The sequence below is a fragment of the Schistocerca americana genome, chromosome 7 (genome assembly GCF_021461395.2).
Source record: "Schistocerca americana isolate TAMUIC-IGC-003095 chromosome 7, iqSchAmer2.1, whole genome shotgun sequence".
In the NCBI taxonomy this organism is placed as follows: Eukaryota; Metazoa; Arthropoda; class Insecta; order Orthoptera; family Acrididae; genus Schistocerca; species Schistocerca americana.
In genome coordinates this window covers 512,628,921-512,649,970 of record NC_060125.1, presented here as the reverse complement: position 1 = coordinate 512,649,970, position 21,050 = coordinate 512,628,921, and the positions used below count along the sequence as shown (strand labels likewise).

Genomic DNA, 21,050 nt, shown 5'->3' with positions numbered 1-21,050 from the left:
ATCATGGTAAAAAATAGAACTACTGGAATTTCGAGCAAATTAGTACACTGATGAAAGTTCATAATTACTCTATATGACATATTCTAAACACACTGATGTTAGTTATAACATAACTGAAATTCAGATATACAATAAAACTAGATTACTATGTGACTGATTGCTGTAAATACCTACCTGTTTTCCTGTTCATTGTACAGTTGCTGAGCAAACCTGTTCCCTATGGAATCCTATCTGATATAAATATATATGGGTTTTGGTTGTGGGTGAATACCAGACACTAACAGTACAATTTGTTTGCAATGCAATATTTTATTACATTATTATTTACAAAATGTTGATGTAATAACCACTCAGTAAATTGAGTGAAAATTGTACATTGTCTTAGATGTTCTATCTCAATTGTCTTCACTTGTGTCCTCCTTCTCATTGCATTTTTCTTGTTTGTCTTCTTCTTCATTGCTTTCATAGTCTCTGGTTGCTGCAGGTGATGGTTATAGGCTTGATTACAGTGGCTTGGGTGAGTTATTTCCCAAAATCTTCTTTTTGTAGATTTTCTGAATTCTAAACACATTTCTGCCACTGTTCAGCTGTGGTGTTTTCCCAGATCTTGTGAAGTAAGCACTCAACATATGCAATTTTAAACCTGTTGTTTTCTGTGGCTACTTCTCGCTTGACTTGGGTCCAAATGAGCTCAGTCATGTTCTGCTAGTAGGCAATGAGGAGTTGGTAAATGTACACTCAGTGCCTTTCATTTACCAGTATATCTAGCTCATAAATAGGGTATTTTTTTGTTTAAAGAAACATTGTTGAACAGATCTGCTCTTGTGCATGTAGATGGGGAGGCAATATTTTTCATAGTTAGCCAAGCGGGTATGTCAACTTTTTGTGTTACATTTTTGGAGCTCATTTCATGACTAGTGAATGATACTTGGCATTCTCCATGATAATGTTGAAACATTCTTTCAATAACTTCAAAAAACTAGTTTCAAACCTATTTTTAAACTTGGCTGTGTTCATTCCCAGATGACAATATTCTGATTTGTTTGTTTTGCTACATCTGTTAACTAATTTACTTTCTTTAAGAAAACCAGCTGTCACTGTTGCCATATGCACAACAGCCAGTTCGGCCTCTTTCCCAACTGATATCTTAAGGCCTCACTTTGGCTCAAATGTTTTCGACTAATCTAAGGTTTATTCAGATTGAGTATACGTGGTATTTCTCCTGAAATATGCAGTGAATTCATTGTATGCAAAAATTTATTTCTGGAGGCCACTGTGCCAATACATTCAAGTGAAAATTGTCTATCATCATTCTGATGCTTGTATTTGAATCCTGTATAGTTTAATATGCATCCCACAGATCTAGCAGAGCCAGTAAAATTTATCTTTTCAATTAACTTTTTTCTAAATTTTTCTGGTGTTGGATATTCACTATTGACATAAAATTCATAGACTGTCCACCTGACACTGTCTTTATCAAAGCAATTTAGTTTGGTTCAAGAGCTGTGTTGTTCAATATTTTTCCTGGGAGAAGTTTTTTCCTCATTACACATGCACTGGATAGTTCCTAAGCCAATGTCACAAGCTGCAAGATAAATAGCCTGTATGCTAGAATGATTGTTTCTTTTGGTAGCACATATCACTACATTTCTTGAGATCATCACTATTGATTAGGTCTACCTTCTCCAGATCTTTCCTAATGAGTGTTCTTGTTGATACTAACACTTCACCATCATTGTCTACCAAATGTTTTAAATGTTTATAGATATTGCGGATTATGGATTTGCTATGCCACCGAGTCTCAGTTATGTTTCAGTCACAGTCTTTCTAAGGTCGAAGTGCATCCTGTAGGAGTTATTTGTAAACTGACCATATGGCACAGAAAAATCTCTCTTTCTTACTGCTTTTCCATTTTCATCTTATACAGACATGTCCACGCAATAAATAAATAGTGCAAATAATACCAGATTTACACTTTTTGCCAAAAGTAAAAATTCAGTTAGGAATAGATGACATAAACTGCACGAAAACCTACACACCATCTTGCTACTGACACACTATTGCCACTTGAACTAGACAGTTATGGATGCTCAGCATTGCCATTTTTTAACATTAGAGAGAGACTGCTACATGAGACAAGGCACAAGAGCAGTATCAGCATATCAGTGCACCTATCGGTATGCCTTATCAGAGCTATAGTCCCTGTACTTCATCTGCCTGTCCCATTCCCTGTTCCCACTGCACCACTACAAAGCCTTCTATTCTGCCAATGTCAATGTGCCCGCTAGTCTTTTTCTCATTTTCTACTTCTTTCACTTCACCCCCCCCCCCCCTTCCCCCTCCACGCACAGACATCCTGACTTCACCTAGCAGCCCTGCCCTGTTCCCACCATGTCTCTGCATGCTCCCTCGAGTAGCACTTACCATCCCCCATCCCTACCCTTCTATCCCTCTACATCCCCACCCCATGCCTCTTCTTTCTTCCTACCACCCACCCTGTTCCCATGCAGCACAGTTGCTGCCAGCAGTAAGGCCACTGTGACCAAGAACAATGGTCATGTCTGTGTGAGTTGTGTTGTCTACGTTGGGAGAAGGCCTTTTGGCCAAAATCTAAAATGTATAGCGGTCTTGTCATTGTGCCTCTGTGTAACTCAGCAGATCCTCTGTATCACGTGTAGTGACCTACCCTTCTTGTAATATTGTTGTTGTTCCATCCTGTACTTTACATTGTTTGATAAGTGTGTAATAGAATTTGAAGTATGGTAATAAAAGTGTCTTATTGTAATAGAGATCAAAATATGTAGCACCTGTTGGAGCTGGTAGGGTGTCACTGCCTAATAAAATGTGGTGTCTTAGCATTTTTAGTTTTTGGAGGGAATGCTGTACAATGTGATTCTGGTGGAACTGCTCAGCACATCTCATTTTTCATGAAATATTGTATATTATGATACATCAAATGCTAAAGTATTTACATTCTTGATGCACTGTTAATATAACAGTCATTCTTTCATATAATTATTGCTTTCAGTATTTAAATGTTAAATTTATATGTACCTTTTTGGAAGTAATATCGAACATATCAATACTTTACACATATCTTTGTAACACAAAAGTTTGATGTATTTTATGATCTCTGAGCTGTGACTTTATGTTTCATTGCACTTGTTGATTTGTGTATATAGCAAGCAGTAACACGTCAGCAGTAGTTGTCTGATGGCATAGTTGGTTGGACTCTGGTCTGGTATTGTGCAGTTCGTGGAATGGGATGTGAGCAACCATAATGAGCTGTACTGAATATTGAATTTTATAAATGTTTTCTCCAAATTGTGTAATTTGTTTTGAGTACTTTCAAGTGAATAATCAGAGCACATTAAAAAGAAATCAAAGTGAAATCTGAGTTCTGGGTTCATTATTGCATGTCATTTCACATATATGAAAGCAACAACCCATTCCTCTTGAAGGAAGCAAGATCATTGAACTAGACAACCTGTCAAAAAAGAACAAAATTTAAGTAACACATATTGTTTATAACAGCCACTTGCTCTTTTTCTACTATCACACAAATGGACACATTGTTAGTGAATGCCTATATTTGCTTTGTTAGCTGCTTTTTCTATTATTGGTGCCAACTGAGTGAAGAGGCCTGTTAAAGATTCTATTGTGTTTAATGCCATTATAATTCACACAGTTCTTAAATTTCTTTGTTGTCAATTGCAGACCATTATCTAATAGTAATGTCTTTGGTTTCCATATTATAATGAACTATTCTTTGTCTAGCTTGTCCACTAGCACTTTTGTCCTTTCCCTCCAAATACAATAAAATATTACATATTTAGAATAACTATCCAGCACTACGAACATCAGTAAATCAGGAAGTAGCTCGAAACAGCATATCCAGACACTCCGGGATGATGATGGCATTGAAACAGAGGATGACACGTGTAAAGCTGAAATACTAAACACCTTTTTCGAAAGCTGTGTCACAGAGGAAGACCACGCTGCAGTTCCTTCTCTAAATCCTCGCACAAACGAAAAAATTGCTGACATCAAAATAAGTGTCCAAGGAATAGAAAAGCAACTGGAATCACTCAACAGAGGAAAGTCCACTGGACCTGACGGGATACCAATTCGATCCTACACAGAGTACTCGAAAGAACTTGCCCCCCTTCTAACAGCCGTGTACCGCAAGTCTCTAGAGGAACGGAAGGTTCAAAATGATTGGAAAAGAGCACAGGTAGTCCCAGTCTTCAAGAAGGGTCGTCAAGCAGATGCGCAAAACTATAGACCTATATCTCTGACGTCGATCTGTTGTAGAATTTTAGAACATGTTTTTTGCTCAAGTATCATGTCGTTTTTGGAAACCCAGAATCTACTATGTGGGAATCAACGTGGATTCCGGAAACAGCGATTGTGTGAGACCCAACTCGCTTTATTTGTTCACGAGACCCAGAAAATATTAGATACGGGCTCCCAGGTAGATGCTATTTTTCTTGACTTCCGGAAGGTGTTCGATACAGTTCCGCACTGTCGCCTGATAAACAAAGTAAGAGTCTACGGAATATCAGACCAGCTGTGTGGCTGGATTGAAGAGTTTTTAGCAAACAGAACACAACATGTTGTTCTCAATGGAGAGACGTCTACAGACATTAAAGTAACTTCTGGCATGCCACAGGGGAGTGTTATGGGACCATTGCTTTTCACAATATATATAAATGTTCTAGTAGATAGTGTCGGAAGTTCCATGCGGCTTTTCGCGGATGATGCTGTAGTATACAGAGAAGTTGCAGCATTAGAAAATTGTAGCGAAATGCAGGAAGATCTGCAGCAGATAGGCACTTGGTGCAGGGAGTGGCAACTGACCCTTAACATAGACAAATGTAATGTATTGCGAATACATAGAAAGAAGGATCCTTTATTGTATGATTATATGATAGCGGAACAAACACTGGTAGCAGTTACTTCTGTGAAATATCTGGGAGTATGCGTGCGGAACGATTTGAAGTGGAATGATCATATAAAATTAATTGTTGGTAAGGCGGGTACCAGGTTGAGATTCATTGGGAGAGTCCTCAGAAAATGTAGTCCATCAACAAAGGAGGTGGCTTACAAAACACTCGTTCGACCTATACTTGAGTATTGCTCATCAGTGTGGGATCCGTACCAGATCGGGTTGACAGAGGAGATAGAGAAGATCCAAAGAAGAGTGGTGCGTTTCGTCACAGGGTTATTTGGTAACCATGATAGCGTTACGGAGATGTTTAACAAACTCAAGTGGCAGACTCTGCAAGAGAGGCGCTCTGCATCACGGTGTAGCTTGCTCGCCAGGTTTCGAGAGGGTGCGTTTCTGGATGAGGTATCGAATATATTGCTTCCCCCTACTTATACCTCCCGAGGAGATCACGAATGTAAAATTAGAGAGATTAGAGCACACACGGAGGCTTTCAGACAGTCGTTCTTCCCGCGAACCATACGCGACTGGAACAGGAAAGGGAGGTAATGACAGTGGCACGTAAAATGACCTCCGCCACACACCGTTGGGTGGCTTGCGGAGTATAAATGTAGATGTAGATGTAGAACATAGAAGCACTCTCTCCTAGATACTGGGAGTAGACCAAGCAGATCTACAGCTATCAGCTGTCAAGAATCAGTAGCTTCTTCATTCTGAATCAGTAGCTTCTTCATTCTGAATCAGCTCTTGAATTGGTATTGATGTGGCACGTACTCTCTGAAACTAATAACTGGCACAGATACACTGTGAGTTGACATTACTATATGCAGCTGTCGTAGAACAGAACACCAAACTCTTGTGTGAAGTTAATTTATTATCAAGATGTAACAGACATAATGGAATAAATACGAGTCCTATCCACAAAGTACATTACGTTTTGGAATTAAAAATAAATAAAGTATTGGAAATTTTTTTTATTATATACACATGAAAGCCACACTTAAATACTACTTTTCTACATAGTTGTCATTTAAATTAAGGCACTTATCGTAGCAATGGATGAGCTTGGAAATTCCTTCATCATAAAATTCGGCCACCTGCACCTTCAACCACGTGGTTACCTCTTTTGGGACAGAAAAGGTGTGATTTTTGTGGATTTCCTGGAAAGAGGCACTACAATAAACTCTCAAAGGTATTGCCAAACTCTGCACAACCTCAGAAGAGCAATACAAAACAAGCGCAGGGGAAAGTTGGGCTCAAAGATCTTGTCGATTCACGACAACGCCCGGGCCCACACGGCAAGTGCCACTCGTGAAGTTCTCGAATCTTTTAAGTGGGAGTTGTTTCCTCATCTGCTGTACAGTCCTGACCTGGCACCGAGTGACTTCCACTTATTCCCAGCAATGAAGAAGTGGTTGGCTATGCAGCATTTTGATGACGACACACAGCTTCAAGAAGAGGTAACCACGTGGTTGAAGGCGCAGGCAGCCGAATTTTACGATGAAGGAGTTTCCAAGCTCGTCCATCGCTATTATAAGTGCCTTAATTTAAATGACAACTATGTAGAAAAGTAGTATTTAAGTGTGGCTTTCATGTGTATATAATAAAAAAATTTCCAATACTTTATTTATTTTTAATTCCAAAGTGTAATGTACTTTGTGGATAGCCCTCGTATGTACATCAACAACAGACTAGAACAGAACTGTAGAAGATCTCCAGTCTCAGAGATACATTTGTTGTGTTTGCTGTCAATAGCCAATTCACTGCTCTTAGTTGCTGCAACTCCTTCTGACCATCCAACATACACTGTTAAACACTGCTGCCTCCCAGGTAGTTTTGATACACTTTATAATATCTATCAACATATCTGCAAGGTGATACAGAATAAAAAGGTTCCAGTCTGTCACATAACCTTTCATACAATGAAAAAGCATGCCGCAATGTCACTTATAATATGTTTCCTTCTGGGGAAGTCATTTAGAATGCAAGTACTGCTTAACAAGACCCAACCGGTCATCACTGTTCTCCATCCTTCATAATTCTGTGCAGGTTCACTGAATTTTCGCTTTATTCTTAAATATATTGACTCAACTAAAGGAGGTGATCCCTTCTCAAGCCCCCTATCCCTATCCCTTAATGTGCTGCATTTACAGGTCAACTGTTGAAAGTACATAGCTCATCTAGCTGACCTTGGAAGCCTAAGTTTTCATCTCTTCAGGAAGCTCTACATGGCATTATTGGCCATGACATCTTCATTTAAACTGCCCCATGTCCCCAAGGAGCAATGTTCATGATAGCACTAAAACAACCAGCAATAGCTTACCAAGCAAAAGAAGTGACATAGTCGGAAAGTCTGTCAGATTTGTGGAAGTAAAGGTATTAGAAAGATTTTTTTATTGTATGACACTGATGGGGCTGATACAGTGCCTGTAGTTAAGGAATTATTGGATTAATATTCAGCACAGGAGTGGCTGAGACAGCACCAATGGCTGGGAAAATGTTAGGCTTATTCTACAGCAAAGACGAGACTGGTATAGTGCTTGTAGCTGCATCAGGGGTATCAGAGAGCTGTTGAAGAGGAGTCACTGGATAAGTCTTTCAGAGTGAGAGGAGTTATTAAAGGATAAAAAAAGAGTGGAAAGGATAATAGTTTACATGAGTTTGGACAGATTCTCAAGTCACTATGTATTGAAACCATGAGCAAAGCGAGGTTACCATGGATCTCCTGCTGCTGTAAATTAACTTTTCTGAATTGCTAAGGTATAAGAAAATGGAACAAAAAGACAGTGCACAAACCACAAAGTTCACCCAGGTCAGTTTCACCAAAACAATGGGCAATGTTTCTGCTATTCTGTTCACATTGGTCAGATTTGTTCCCCATAGGTTAATCAAAAACTTAGCCCATGGTACATCTATTTTTCTTGAAAGTCTTTTCGGGTTTGCTGCCGGATCCTAAAATCAACTTGACTCGATATTTCGGCGATCCAACTGTTCGCCATCTTCAGCAAATGCTGCTTCTGCTCATGAGTCCCGCTGAGAACTGACGCAAGATTGCAATTCGACATCCTATATAGGCCACCGTTCAGTACACGGCACATGCGCCGCCCATCAAGGTTTCTGACTTCCAAAACAGGAGGTGGCGCCGCCCTTAGTGAAACACTGCTGGCAACGATATATCACTAAGGGCGGCGCCACCTCCCTGTTTTGGAAGTCAGAAACCGTGATGGGCAGCGCATGCGCCGTATACTGAACGCTGGCCTATATAGGACGTTGAATTGCAATCTTGCGTCAGTTCTCAGCGCGACTCATCAGCACAAGCAGCATTTCCTGAAGATGGCGAACAGTTGGATCGCCGAAATATTGAGTCAAGTTGATTTTAGGATCCGGCAGCAAACCCAAAAAGACTTTCAAGACTTATTACGCCGGGAAAGCCTACGTAGTCACATCTATTTTTCTTGTTAGTCGTTAACGATATGTAATAGGTTTTAGTGTAAACTTGTAGAAGAAGATACAAGAAGTAGATGAGAGCAAATTAGGTCGTTGTACTAGGAAACCACTCTTATACCTGTACCCAACTATGTAGTGGAGCCATAAGGTACCGCCAAGAATAAAAGCAAAGATAGTGCAAATGATATAGTGATACCATTGAGCGAAGGTAGAAAAATAGAACATGAATAGTTGTAAATGAAACAGTGCTCATGTTTAAGCAAAATTTGAGGGAAAATTTCCTTTGTACAGTGGGTCGCACATAAAACCAGTCTGCCTCACGTACCAGTTAACCATCTCTAGTCAAATTGCTTGTGAAGTGGCATCACTGTCTTGAAAGTTGGCTACACTGTATTTTATCAGAAATTTGAGTGCAGCTGTGTGTTCATGTGTCAGTTGTTGTGAGAAGCTCATATTGCTGAGGTGAGGTGTTACAGAAATGGGGTAGTTTGCATTATAATAGCGAACTGATATTGTGGAGTGTTACTTAAAGAGAGGCTCCATCAAGGAATGTAAAGAAATGTCTCAAGCATAGTATCCTGGTGGGAAACTCCCAACAAGTGCTATTCAAGATCTGTATAAGAAATGAAGGACTGTAGGATCCATTCAGAATGTGCAGAGAAATAGGCAAGTGACAGGGAGGACCCCTGAAACTGTAGACAGAATTTGTGTGGGTGTTACAAGAAATCCCTGCAAGTCAGCAAGGAGGTTATGACAGTGGGTTGGTGTATCTTGTACATTGTGTCATCAAGTACTAGAAGATAAGAAATTAAAAGCCTATCATATGAGTATGGTGCAAGAGTTGAAAGTTGAGGATCAGGGAAAAGGAGTTCATTATTGTAACTGGCTGTCAACATCAGTTTCTAAAGTATACTTGGATCCCTTGCTTTACTTCATGCCAGATGAGGCCTGGTTTCATTTGTCAGGTTATGTAATTTCCCAGAATTACATATACTGGTTGCAGGACAACCCACATATTCTCCATGAAGTGCATGTCCACTCAATCGAAGGTAGGTGGTTGGTGTGTATTGTCCAAAGTGTGCATTACTGGCTGAGTATTTTTCAGTTACATCTTAGGCAGTGTCAGATATCTAGAGATCTTTAACTCGTTCTATGCACAATTAATGGATGCAGAGAAGCTGTATGCAGTATTCCAACAAGTTAGAGCAACTGCTCACACATTCAGTCAAAGTATGTCCCACATCACAAAAGTGTTCCCCGAAGACAGACATTTCAGTAGATGCCTCTGGCCCTCCAAAGTCCCTGGACTTAACATTGTGTGATTTTTATTTATGGGGCACACAAAAAAGCATAGTGTATGCTGACAATCCTCACACAATAGATGATTTTAAATGGAATATTACTAGATAAATTAACAACATCATACCTGCAGAACCACAGTGTGTTGCTGGTAATACCATTATACAGAGTCAGTAATGTCTGGATGCCCATGGTCACCACTTCAGAATCTCTTATAAACAGGCAACTACATGCTTTTTAACATTATGTTCTCTATAATTTTTAGTTAGTTCATTGTTACTTAAATCCCAGTCACGAGACGCACTGGTTTTATGTGGGACACCCTGTAGGATAGAGAATATCTTCTTCTTCTTCTTCTTCTTCTTCTTCTTTCTTCTTTACCGTTGCCTTGTCCCACGTCACATAGGGTCGGCATTGCTCTTCTGGAACCTTCTCCTCAATAGTTCTCTATCCATTTCCTCTTCCTTCTTCCATCCTTTCTCCCTTAGGTCCCTGGATATCTTATCCTTCCACCTCACCTTCAGTCTTCCTCTCCTTCTCGCTCCTTCAACCTTTATATCTTCAATTCTGTTTCCGATATACTCTTACCCTTTTCTCTGTAAGTATCCATACCACCTTAGTCTGCTCTCTTGTATCTTTTTCCCCATGGGTCCCACTTTCACAGCTCCTCTAACAAATTCATTTCTAATCCTGTCCTTCCTTGTTAATCCACACATCCACCTCAGCATCCTCATTTCCGCCACTTCCATCTTCCTTTCCTGGGCTCCTGTGACTGGCCATGTCTCTGCCCCGTATATCATACCAGGCCTTATCACCGACTTGTTCACTTTCCCTTTCAACCCAGTGCTCATCTTCTTCTCACACAAGACTTCACTCATTTTCCTCCAGTTGTTCCAACCGCAATTCATTCGGTGTTGTATCTCGCTTTCCAGTCCTCCGTCCCTCTGTAAGTATGACCTCAGGTATTTAAGTTTAAAATTTGCAGACTGATTTCAGCTCATCATCCTGGATCTTGCAAGACCTCATCTGCACATCCTTCAGTGCTAAATATTCTGACTTTGTTCTGCTAATTTTCTTCTTCTAGTGCCTTCTTCCAATCCTCCAGCTTTTCCTCAAGTCTGTCGATGCTCTGCTCACAAAGAACCACATCATATGCAAACATCATATTCCACAGTGCTTCCTTCTTCACATCTTTCACCAGCACATCCATAATCAGGTCAAAGAGGTAGGGACTAAGTGCAGACCCTTGATGTAACCCTACTTTTACTGGAAACACCTTTGTCATGCCCACACTACTTCTTGCCTGTGTCATTGCTCCTCTGTACATTTCCTTCACTAACCTCACATACTTCTCTGGCATGCACTGCTCTCTCATGCTTCTCCATATTTCGTCTCTTGGGACTCTGTCATATACTTTCTCCAAATCAATGAAAGCCATATGTAGGTCGGCTTGTAGCTCCCCGTGTCTCTCCACTATCCGCCTTAAAGCATGTATTGCATCAGTCGTTCCTCTTCCAGGCATGAACCCAAACTGTTCTTCACACACCACAGTCTCCTTATGTAATCTTGCTTCTATAACTCTTTCCCAAATTTTCATTGTATGTGCCATCAGTTTAATACCTCTATAGTTACTGCAATCCTGCACATCAATTTTCCCCTTAAATACTGGGATCAGTGCACTAGTTCTCCACTCGTCATGCATCTCCTCCTGTCACCAAGTCTTCTTCATTAAATCCCAAAGGAGATCAATTCCCTTTTTACCAACTGCCTTCCCATTTTTCATCTTTTCAATTGCCTGTTTGACTTCATCTCTACTTACATCCATCATTAATCCTTCATTTGCCCCTCCTTCCTCAGTTTTCACTCTTAAATTTTCTTCATTCAGCAATTTCTCAAAATAATTTAACCACCTTTGGATTATTTTTCCATGGTCATGCAGAATTATTCCTGTTTCATCTTTCATTTGTTTTATTGCTGTTAGATCCTTAAAAACTTTATCTCTTGATTTGCCTATCCGTATCAGTTGTCTTATATCCTGACTTTTCTGTAGTTGTTCATATGCCTCCCTTACTGATTCAGCTTTAGCTTTAGCCATGGCTCGCTTTGCCTCCTTCTTTGCACTTTTGTATGCTTGCCCATCCTCAGCACTTACAGACATATCCCACTTCCTCTTACCATCTTTCTTTTCCTTCACAACCTTCTGCACCTCTTCATTCCACCTCCATGCTTCCTTATCTTTTGGCACCCCTCTCCCAAATGTTAATCCAAACACTTCTTCCCCAGTTTTCCTTATAACAGCACTATTTATTTTCCATCACTCCTGCACACTCTCTGCCAATTTTACCTTTTCCAGTACTTTTTCACTAAACTCCTCTCTAAAATTTTTATCCTTTAATCTCCACCAATTAATTTTCCTTTCACATTTATTTATGTGCCTCTGTCTTTTTACATACTTTCATCTCACAATCTGCTACAATCAACATATGTTGTGTTGCTATTCCTTCACCGTATATGACCTTAATATCTCACACCTCCCCACTATTTTTCCTTCTACATAATATGTAATCAATTTGGCTTTTATTTTCACCACTCCTGTATGCTATTAGTTTTTCTCTTTTTCTTTAGAAGTAGGTATTCATAAGCACTAGATCAAAAGCCACTGCAAACTCCACTATCTTTTTTCCTTCCTCATTTCTCTCGCCATACCCCCATCCTCTATGCCACCTCTCTTCCCCACCTTTTCTTCCTCCAACATGACCATTTAGATCCCCTCTTTCATTCTCTGGAGTTTATAGTCTCCCATCAGGCACCTCCCTGGGTGGCAGATAGGGGAAGCCTCACCAGATGTGGTGAGTACTGGGGAAATAAAATACCCAGGGCAGACCAAAACTAGCAAGCCTCCACCCCTCTAACAAGGGAAGAGGGTTGGCGGCAGGAAGGGCATCTGGCTGTAAAAACATTGCCAAAACAAGAGGAATGATGGATGCTTCTCAAGATAAATGTTCCGGAGTAATAGCCTCCCATTCATATCTCTGGGGGAGGCGTTTTGCGAAGGATCCAAAGGTGTTCAAGATCAGAGTGGGAACTCTAAACTAGGGAACGATGACGGGAAAGGGAAGAGAGATAGTAGACACGATTCAGAGGAGGAAGATAAAGGCTTTGTGTGTGCAAGAGACAAGGTGGAAGGGCAATAAGGCAAAGATCTTAGCTGAAGGCTATAAGCCACTTTATAGTAGTGCAAGCCCAGAATCAAGAAATGGAGTTGGAGTTATTTTGCACAGAGACCTTCAAGAAGAGGTATGTGAAGTCATCAGAGTAAATGATAGGATCATGTATGTTAAGATGATGTTTGGCAGAGAAATGGTAACAGTGCTGACAGCCTATGCACCCCAAGCGGGATGTTCGGAGGACGAGAAGGAAAAATTTTGGAGTGATTTGGATGGAGTAATGGTCAGAATACCAGAGAATGAAAGAGTATAGAATGGAGGATATGTGTAGGGGTAAAGACATAATGGGACTTGTAGACAGTGCAAGTACTGTAGCTGGAACACGAGCAGCTGCAGTCAGTGTGCTGCTGACAGAAATACTCTTCACTGTGTGCCTGATTCTTTGTCACCATGCTTTACATGCCAATGACCTGGGACACAGACTAGCCTCTAGGAAGATACTATAGCTGACATACTGCCAGTTACACAATGCCTTGGCCATTGCCCTGTCCCAGATGATTTTGAGTGTTAACAAAATGCCATCCCTTCCATGAATTCAGCAGTGAGAAGATGGCATTTAAACCCCAGCCCAGAAAAGTACGAAATGTCTACCATGTGTCAATTCATTGCTACAAGCCTACTGATGTAGCCTTGAAGTCCTTCTTATAACTCTCCCACTGCTGGGCCATGACCCACGGACCTCCACCTGTCTGCCAGCCCAAGTAGCCAACACTGCACCAGCTGCCTGCCACTGCCCTTCAATCCAGACTTTGACCCCAGGAAGTACCATCCCCATGCCACTGGGCTGCTGCAGCCTACCACAGAGTACAAGATATCACAGCCTTGCTCTATGTCATAGTCACAATTTGGCCATGTGTGGTGTCCGCACCTGCACCATCAACTCAATACACCCTGTCGGCATTCGTCTGTGTAAGCAGCTCGCGTTCCTGCACCTCAAGCCATTACCTCACCTTCTACTACAACACCAGAATATTACTTGATGATGGAAATGCATTTGAGTGACTGTTTGAGTTGGCTGGATTAATTAAACATTTGTTTTGTTCATTCTGATGCCAATCTGTAGCCACTTGTGATGGAATCCAAACTGTACAAATTAGTGAAGAAGTCATAAAGAAGCTGTATCACCACCAGGTTCTTCCTCTGCTGTAGTTTGTCAATCCCATCTTCAGCAGAGAACCATGTCTCTCATAACAATAAATTTCACAACAAAATGCTTGTCTTTTGGGAGTTTGGTGTTTTAATGTGATGTTGAGTAGTAGAGTATTATCTTTTAATGGGAAAAAGTGATTTTCACTTTGTTTTTTTTTTTTTTTTGTTTTTTTATTCTTTTTACATAGATATGCAAATTAATAATGTATGGAAAAAGCACACAAGTGCTGGATACTTCATGGTTATAAATATAAATTTATAGCTGTGTTGAATTAATGCTGTTTGAAGAAAACATGATTGTTCATGGTTTTAGTTCAACAATAAATCATGCACAGGAAACTATCGAATCTCGATATTAACTGATAAATGAATATAATTTCAGAATTAAAACAATTGTACCCAATGTCAATTTTGACAGTAGAAATATTATTTTGTAAAAGAATTTTGAGATCACGAAAGATAAAAGAAATCAACAAATGCTTCTTTGGAAAAAATACAGTAAAAATATGGGTTGTAACTTAATCATGTAATAATGTAAAATATAGAGCTCATAAAAGTGTGGTACACAGGTAAAGACACACAACTGTACAACATGGATGCTAACATCAAACTGAAATCTCTGGTCAAGTCACAGATATTGCACTCACAATACATCAGTGATGTTTATCACAGTGGGTGTCCCCCACAGAGACTGCCACACCCCCACACCCACTCCAGTAGAGCAGAGCACGGGTGGGAGAGAGAGTGCACTGTTGATACATCTTCATACAGATGTGCATGACCAACTATGTCATGACTGGGGTAGGAACCTAGCATGGCTGGAACATTTCTCATAGATGATGCCTGGATGTGCCTGAACAATCGTGTTGTGGCTGGCTCTTTTGAGACACGAGTGGGCCATTTCTGGAAGCTGTAGTGGGCATGGTATGAACACTGAACAGGCGGTATAGCTATGGCTGACATGAGAAGTGTCCAGTGTGCCCACATGGGACATAGGTGGTGCACAGGTCGTGTTTGAATTCAGCATAGACAGACCCATAGAGCCCACATTGTTGCATTGAACTCATGTCAGGAAGAGGTGCCAAAGTTGTCGGTGAAATTGGAGGTTACTGACAGTGGTTGAAATGGCTTCATATTATATTCAATTCCTCTGATGTGTCCTGAATGTGGCAGTGTACAGCACTGTCAACCTGTGGTGGGTGTGTGGTCATCAAATGTGGAACCATGTGAACTTAGTCAGTGTTGTCATGTGAAGATTGGCAGTGGATGATGATCGAGCTGTGTTCTGGTGAGCCATGGAGGGATGTGGCAGATGTATGCAGTATGGCTGGAGAGCCATACCTAAAGGTATCCAAGGTGGAGTAGCTTGGTGGCAGGGAGAAGAACAGTATACAGTAAACAGTTGTGTGTTTCATTGTATGCCTGGACAGTGACGGCACAGATGCTGGCCAGAGTGGAGAGGGGGCATGCTTGGACGTCAGGTAGGCATCACTGGTTGGTGGAACCAGGGTCATGTGTGCACATTGACATGATGGTTGTTTGTCAAGGCAGTGAGCAGCTTGAATGCTGCTGTGAGGGCAGTGGATGTGTTGTTATTACATTGTGGCTGCAACATTTTCTTCATATGGAAGGCATCTGATAATGCGCAACAGTCAGTGTAGCTTTAGTAAATCACCAAGAACACCTCAGCTGATGAGGCACTCTGCTTGGGTGTGTTGACAGTTGTTGTACAATTGTCTTCTGGGTGAGGTTAGAGACAGTAGGGTGAAAGATCGTGGGATGCAGTGGCCCCTGTCAATGTACAAGTTGTACAGCTGAGGAAAGGTGGAACTGGTGTAAAAAGTCCATCACTAGATCTGGTTTTATGATGTCCTGAAAAGAGAATGTCCTTGTAAAGCAGTGAGATGGAGACAGTAGTGGGTTCTGGGTCATGGATCAGTGTGCTGTGATTGACAAAGCGGCAGCTTCATGCAGCCGCAAATGCCTGGAGTTCATCCATTGTCAACGAGCCACAAAGTCGTAATAATTTGATGTCAGAATTTATATCTGCTGGAAGGTAGTTTGTCAGAAGCAGGATGAGTGGGGGTGGTACCTCCACAGAACACATTTATGTGCCCAATTGGAAATGTGAAGTTCAGTAGCAGTTGTTACCAGTGCTGTAGAGAAGATTCACTGCCCTGTAGAGTGTTGTGGTGATTAGAATAGTCTTCTTGGATAGGTGAATCTGTTGCAGGCACTATCGAGTAGTTACAAGATAGGTGACACTTTCACAAAGTGTCATTGAACTGTTCCCGCATGGACATGGCAGCACATGAGGGGTGGTTGCACAGTGTAGGCTCATTTATTTTCACAGGCTGCAGATCACTGTACTGAGCTGCAGCAGGGGTGTATGATGCAAAGTGCTGGCTGAAGTGATTCTGCCAGAGTACAGCACAATCAGTCACAAGTATGATTGACCATGCTGTGTGCAGGTGAGAATACAGTGCACTTGGTGATGTTCCATACAGGTCAGGGTGTGAAAAGGATGGTGACAATCTGCACAGCCACAAGCGTGGTGCGTTTGGCAGCATTCTGCACAGACCTGGATGTTCCTCTCAGGCACAAGGGGAGCATGCTTGGCAGCGTTCTGTACAGTCCTTAGCACAACATGGATGAGGATGTTGTGCACAGGTGGAGGTGTGGCGCATGTCTTACGAAGGTAGGGATTTGTTGATGTATGTAAGTCATCAGTCAGGACAGACACAGTGATGTCACAGTCAGGAGCAATAAGACGAAGTCAGTTGGGCTCGGTTGATAAGTGAAAGGAAGCATGCCGGGGCTGTTGCTGTGGTGCAGTGTGGCCAGCATTATAGCCAAAAATGTGAATATTATGTCAGTGATCCATGATTTTTGATTTGCAACACAACATGTTAGGAATAAATTGGCAGAGATGAAATGGGTATGTTCCATGGTCATGTCTGAAATCTGAGTAACTGGTAGCAGGAAGTGCAAATCAAACAAGTTCATGCATGGTGTGTAACGTGTGCTGTCCATGACAAATGAATGCAAATCTTTGCAGCCAGAATGTTACAGTCTATTCTAATCATTGCATAGTATTTTTGCAAGTAGGGTACGGTGATTAGGTTCCACACTAGATTGTTTGTTACTTTCAGTCATTCAGGACTAGTTTCATAAGTTAAATCACTGTACTTGAGCACTTTGCTTGGACAATTGATGTCTAAAGACAGTGGAAAAGTCAGTTGAGTAGCAGTGCAATGTCTAGAACGGAAGCCGTTGTCATGACACACAAATTTAAAAATACATCAAGTACACCGAGGTCACGTTTCCCTAGTGTAGCAACAATATTTGTGTGAAAAGTAATTCATACAAAGTTGTTGTGAACATCAGGGTCACCATTGTGGGAGTCTGGCGTGGTGTGTGTATGATACAAGTGAGGTACAACATGGTATGGTAGATTTACATTTTATTGAACGAATACATGCACACATAAAGATACACAACTCTACAACATGGATGCTAAGATCAAACTGAAGTCTGTGTTGAAGTCACAGATAAAGTACTCACAGTATGTCAGCAATGTAGATCACATTGGGTTCCCATCATATTTCTCTGTGTTATGTCACCTTTTAAACTGCATTTTCACCTTGCACCTTAGTTTACATGAGTATTTTATGTGCAGTGGTAGGATAAATTTGAACCTCAGTATGTCAGAAATAGGTAAATACACTGGTAAAATTTCCAAGATTTTTCTAGATTTGTATCTGAGGAATATATCATAAAAATTACATCCCTTTGCTATGCTTAGCCGTGTTGCAGTCCATGGCTTGGTTTTTGCATGAAAAAAGCGGTAAAAAATGCTTTTTCCAAGTTTTTTTAATAAGAAAATGCCCATTAACTAATGAAGATTTTTGAAAACAGGAAAAGTCACTTCTGGATAATTGCCTAGAGAATATATCATTAATATTTGAGCAATTTTCTGCTGTTATTAATTGTTTAGATTTTGCCTTATACCAGATTTTACTTGCGTATTTTATGTGCACAATAAGTTAACTTTGACTCTTTGTATTTTGGAAACAGATAAAGATATCAATAAAATTTTAAAGATGGTTTGAAATCGATATCTGAGGAATGTATTGCAAAAATCTCAGCCATTAGTTTTGCTTAGCCTTCTTGATATCTGCAATCTGGTTTTGGTAGGAAAAAATAGCAAAAAAAATTTTTTGGGGGTTTTCTATGGAACCACCCATGAACAGTAGTGCCTCCACAAGCCCTTTAAGACCCACAGACTGCATGAAATTCAGAAAGAGCCAACTGATTTTCTCCATTTGCCTAAGCAGAAGGAGGTGTGTAATAATCATGCTTTGACCCTGTACTGTAATTTAGTACACTAAGTCGATCCTTCTGTTTGGTATACAAATGGTCCCTAGCCCAGAGCTATCCAAAACACCTGATCCTACCTTTCTATTAAAAATAGAATCCAAGGTATGAAATCTGGAAGAATCCTGTTTTTATTCATGGCATTTTGGAACATATTAGGCAGTGTGCACTGTCACATGCATACTGAGTAGAAAACTTCGCTATCTATTAAAATACATGTATTTGTGTAATAAATATAAATTAGTATGAGGAAGTGCAGGTTAAACAGTTATAGTTCACTGTTTCTTCTCAACTTTGTACTCATTGATGCTGACTTTCTCATTTGGCTGATCATCTAAAATAGACAGAAATTCTGCTTACTATAAGATATTTGGCTTGGGTTGTTGCTTGGAAATATTTCTTCACATCAGTTTTTAATGATCATCAAATCCACATTCCATTATTGATTGACAGACGTACTCCAACATGTTACTCCATAAGTGATCTACAGACACTGTTCAAAATACAATGCAACTTCCTAACATCCATTCTTGTTCACAGTTTGAAAGATACCACATTCAAAGTTCACAACAAAGATGTGCATTTAAAAAAAAATGGTACATTGAACAGTTCCGTTTCAAGGTCCAGAGGCAGCTAGTTAATGAGCGCAGATAGATGTAGATGAAGTAAAGTGGCCCATATGAGACAGTTGATTAGTGTGGAGTAGGTCTAAGCATAGGCAGCAGTTCAAGACAGACTACTGCTTGATCTGGATGGTGAGTATCTACAGTTGCTTGGCTCAGCTTTTTTATGACAGGGCCTCTGGTCATGTAGTTGACAAAGTGGCACAGTGCTTGACCCTGGCATGGAGTAATCCCAGACACCATTGCTGTGGACTGGGCCCTTGCACCATGCAGTGCCAACAATACTGCAGCAAGACCTCCATTATTCTGTAGGCAGGCAGCTTGCCCATTGTGTCTCAGATTGTGAAGTAAGTACAGTGGTGTGATGGTGCAACATGTGTGTGTATGTATGTATTTTCTACCTAGTAGTCTGCACAGTCTGAACCATAATAAGAAAGATGTTGTGATATGGGCATGGTTTAGGTGGGAATTAGCCTGCTGGGAGTGCATACTGATATGGACAAATTCACTCTCTTGGAAACTTTTCCCTAGGCCCACCTGTGCAAGCAGTATGGTTTGAGTGCTGGTGCAGCCAAATCGTGATGTTGCTGTTTGGATGTCAGCCAGCATCTTACCTGGTGGCACAAGTCTTGGTCTGCTGCAGACGGAGTTGGTTTTGGTGCCATCAATGGATGCCTTCTGGCATATCTACTGTATACAGCAACTGAATGAGATGGGCCTCTACTGTGGCATCCAGAGTGCACCCTTTTTAATGAGTGCACTTATACTTTCCAGCCAGTCTGAACTGAGATGGTGTTAGGGCTTGGGGTCCAGGATTTGTTAGCCATGCAGTATTTCTGCAGGGTTCTTCCCATTTGTTACTGTAGTCTAATAAGTGGTAAGGCTGCACATTAATTCTGCCTTGGTTTATGCCACTTCCATTATTTTGGATTTTTTGAGTTTGGGAACTACTCCCATATATCTCAATTACTTTATGATGATACAGAACTGAAAAGCCTTATTAGATGTTGTTTTGTGTACAGATGTCTTGAAAATTCTGTGATATCAACTGTTACCTTACTCCATCACAATCTTGTTAGGAAGCCTTTCTAAGGGTAATACTGTAATGAGTATCCAAAGATTGCCTTATATGCAATGTATCATTTGTTAACAATGTAAAGAAAATTCAACAACATATCCACCACAATAAAACTGGTAGAATTGAGGAAAGGGGTTCCATGAAAGAAGGTGGATTCATTCCCCTGACTGTGTGGGAATCTGCCAATATGAAAAGATGGGTTATGTGTCTTTTTGCTAGTCTAGATGCTTAGTGCTGGTGTAGATGAATGTATATATCTATTTTATTATACTCTGCTAACAAATGTGTTGCTACATGAAATTCTTCGTGGGAGATATTCACCAAGTGGCTTTTATGTAACAGTGTCAAGAGTTGTGATTACAAAATCAGTGCTGATCAACAATGAGGCTGATAATTATAACCTTATGTACTATCACGAACTGGTGACACTGTGCTTAGAAGAACTGTCTGCACATATCTGACTATTTCTGACAAGCCATCCCCACTTTGGATTGCTTTTGTTATGTTGAGATAAGTAATAAGTAAATAATTTACTGGGTACTATAGGCCTCTTCTAATCTGAAGTGCAGTAGCCTACTTCTGATTTCTAGAATACAGAAAAACTTGCTTTTTTACTCTCTCATATTCCAAGTAACTTGTCCAATTAAGTTTCTTGTTGTAGCTGACCCCAAAGTGGATAATATTTTATGGTAAACTCTTTCCACCCTTTTGAATTTACAGTTCATGAACCAACAAAAGGACTAAAATGCAACCCATGCTATAGTTCTTTGATGCAACTGTCTGAATGTTCCCAGTTTGAATGAAACAACCCAAAATTTATCTTGGTATCCCTTGTCGAAAAAAAAAAAAAAAAAAAAATAGTTCAAATGGCTCTGAGCACTATGGGACTTAACAGCTGATGT

The 21,050-nt window shown here is 40.5% G+C and overlaps 2 protein-coding genes across 2 annotated transcripts; both read right to left on the bottom strand.

Annotated features, from left to right (window-relative positions):
• Nucleotides 1-3,381: 3,381 nt before the first annotated feature.
• LOC124623054 lies at nucleotides 3,382-10,572 on the bottom strand. The gene is made up of 2 exons (XM_047148846.1): nucleotides 10,283-10,572; nucleotides 3,382-3,487 (listed from the first exon to the last, which is right to left on the bottom strand). Exons 1-2 carry the CDS (start codon nucleotides 10,570-10,572, stop codon nucleotides 3,382-3,384), a joined length of 396 nt encoding a protein of 131 aa, XP_047004802.1.
• Nucleotides 10,573-11,405: 833 nt separating this feature from the next.
• LOC124623052 lies at nucleotides 11,406-11,852 on the bottom strand. Its single transcript, XM_047148845.1, has one exon. The coding sequence runs from the start codon at nucleotides 11,850-11,852 to the stop codon at nucleotides 11,406-11,408; it is 447 nt and encodes a 148-aa protein (XP_047004801.1).
• Between the last annotated feature and the right edge of the window lie 9,198 nt (nucleotides 11,853-21,050).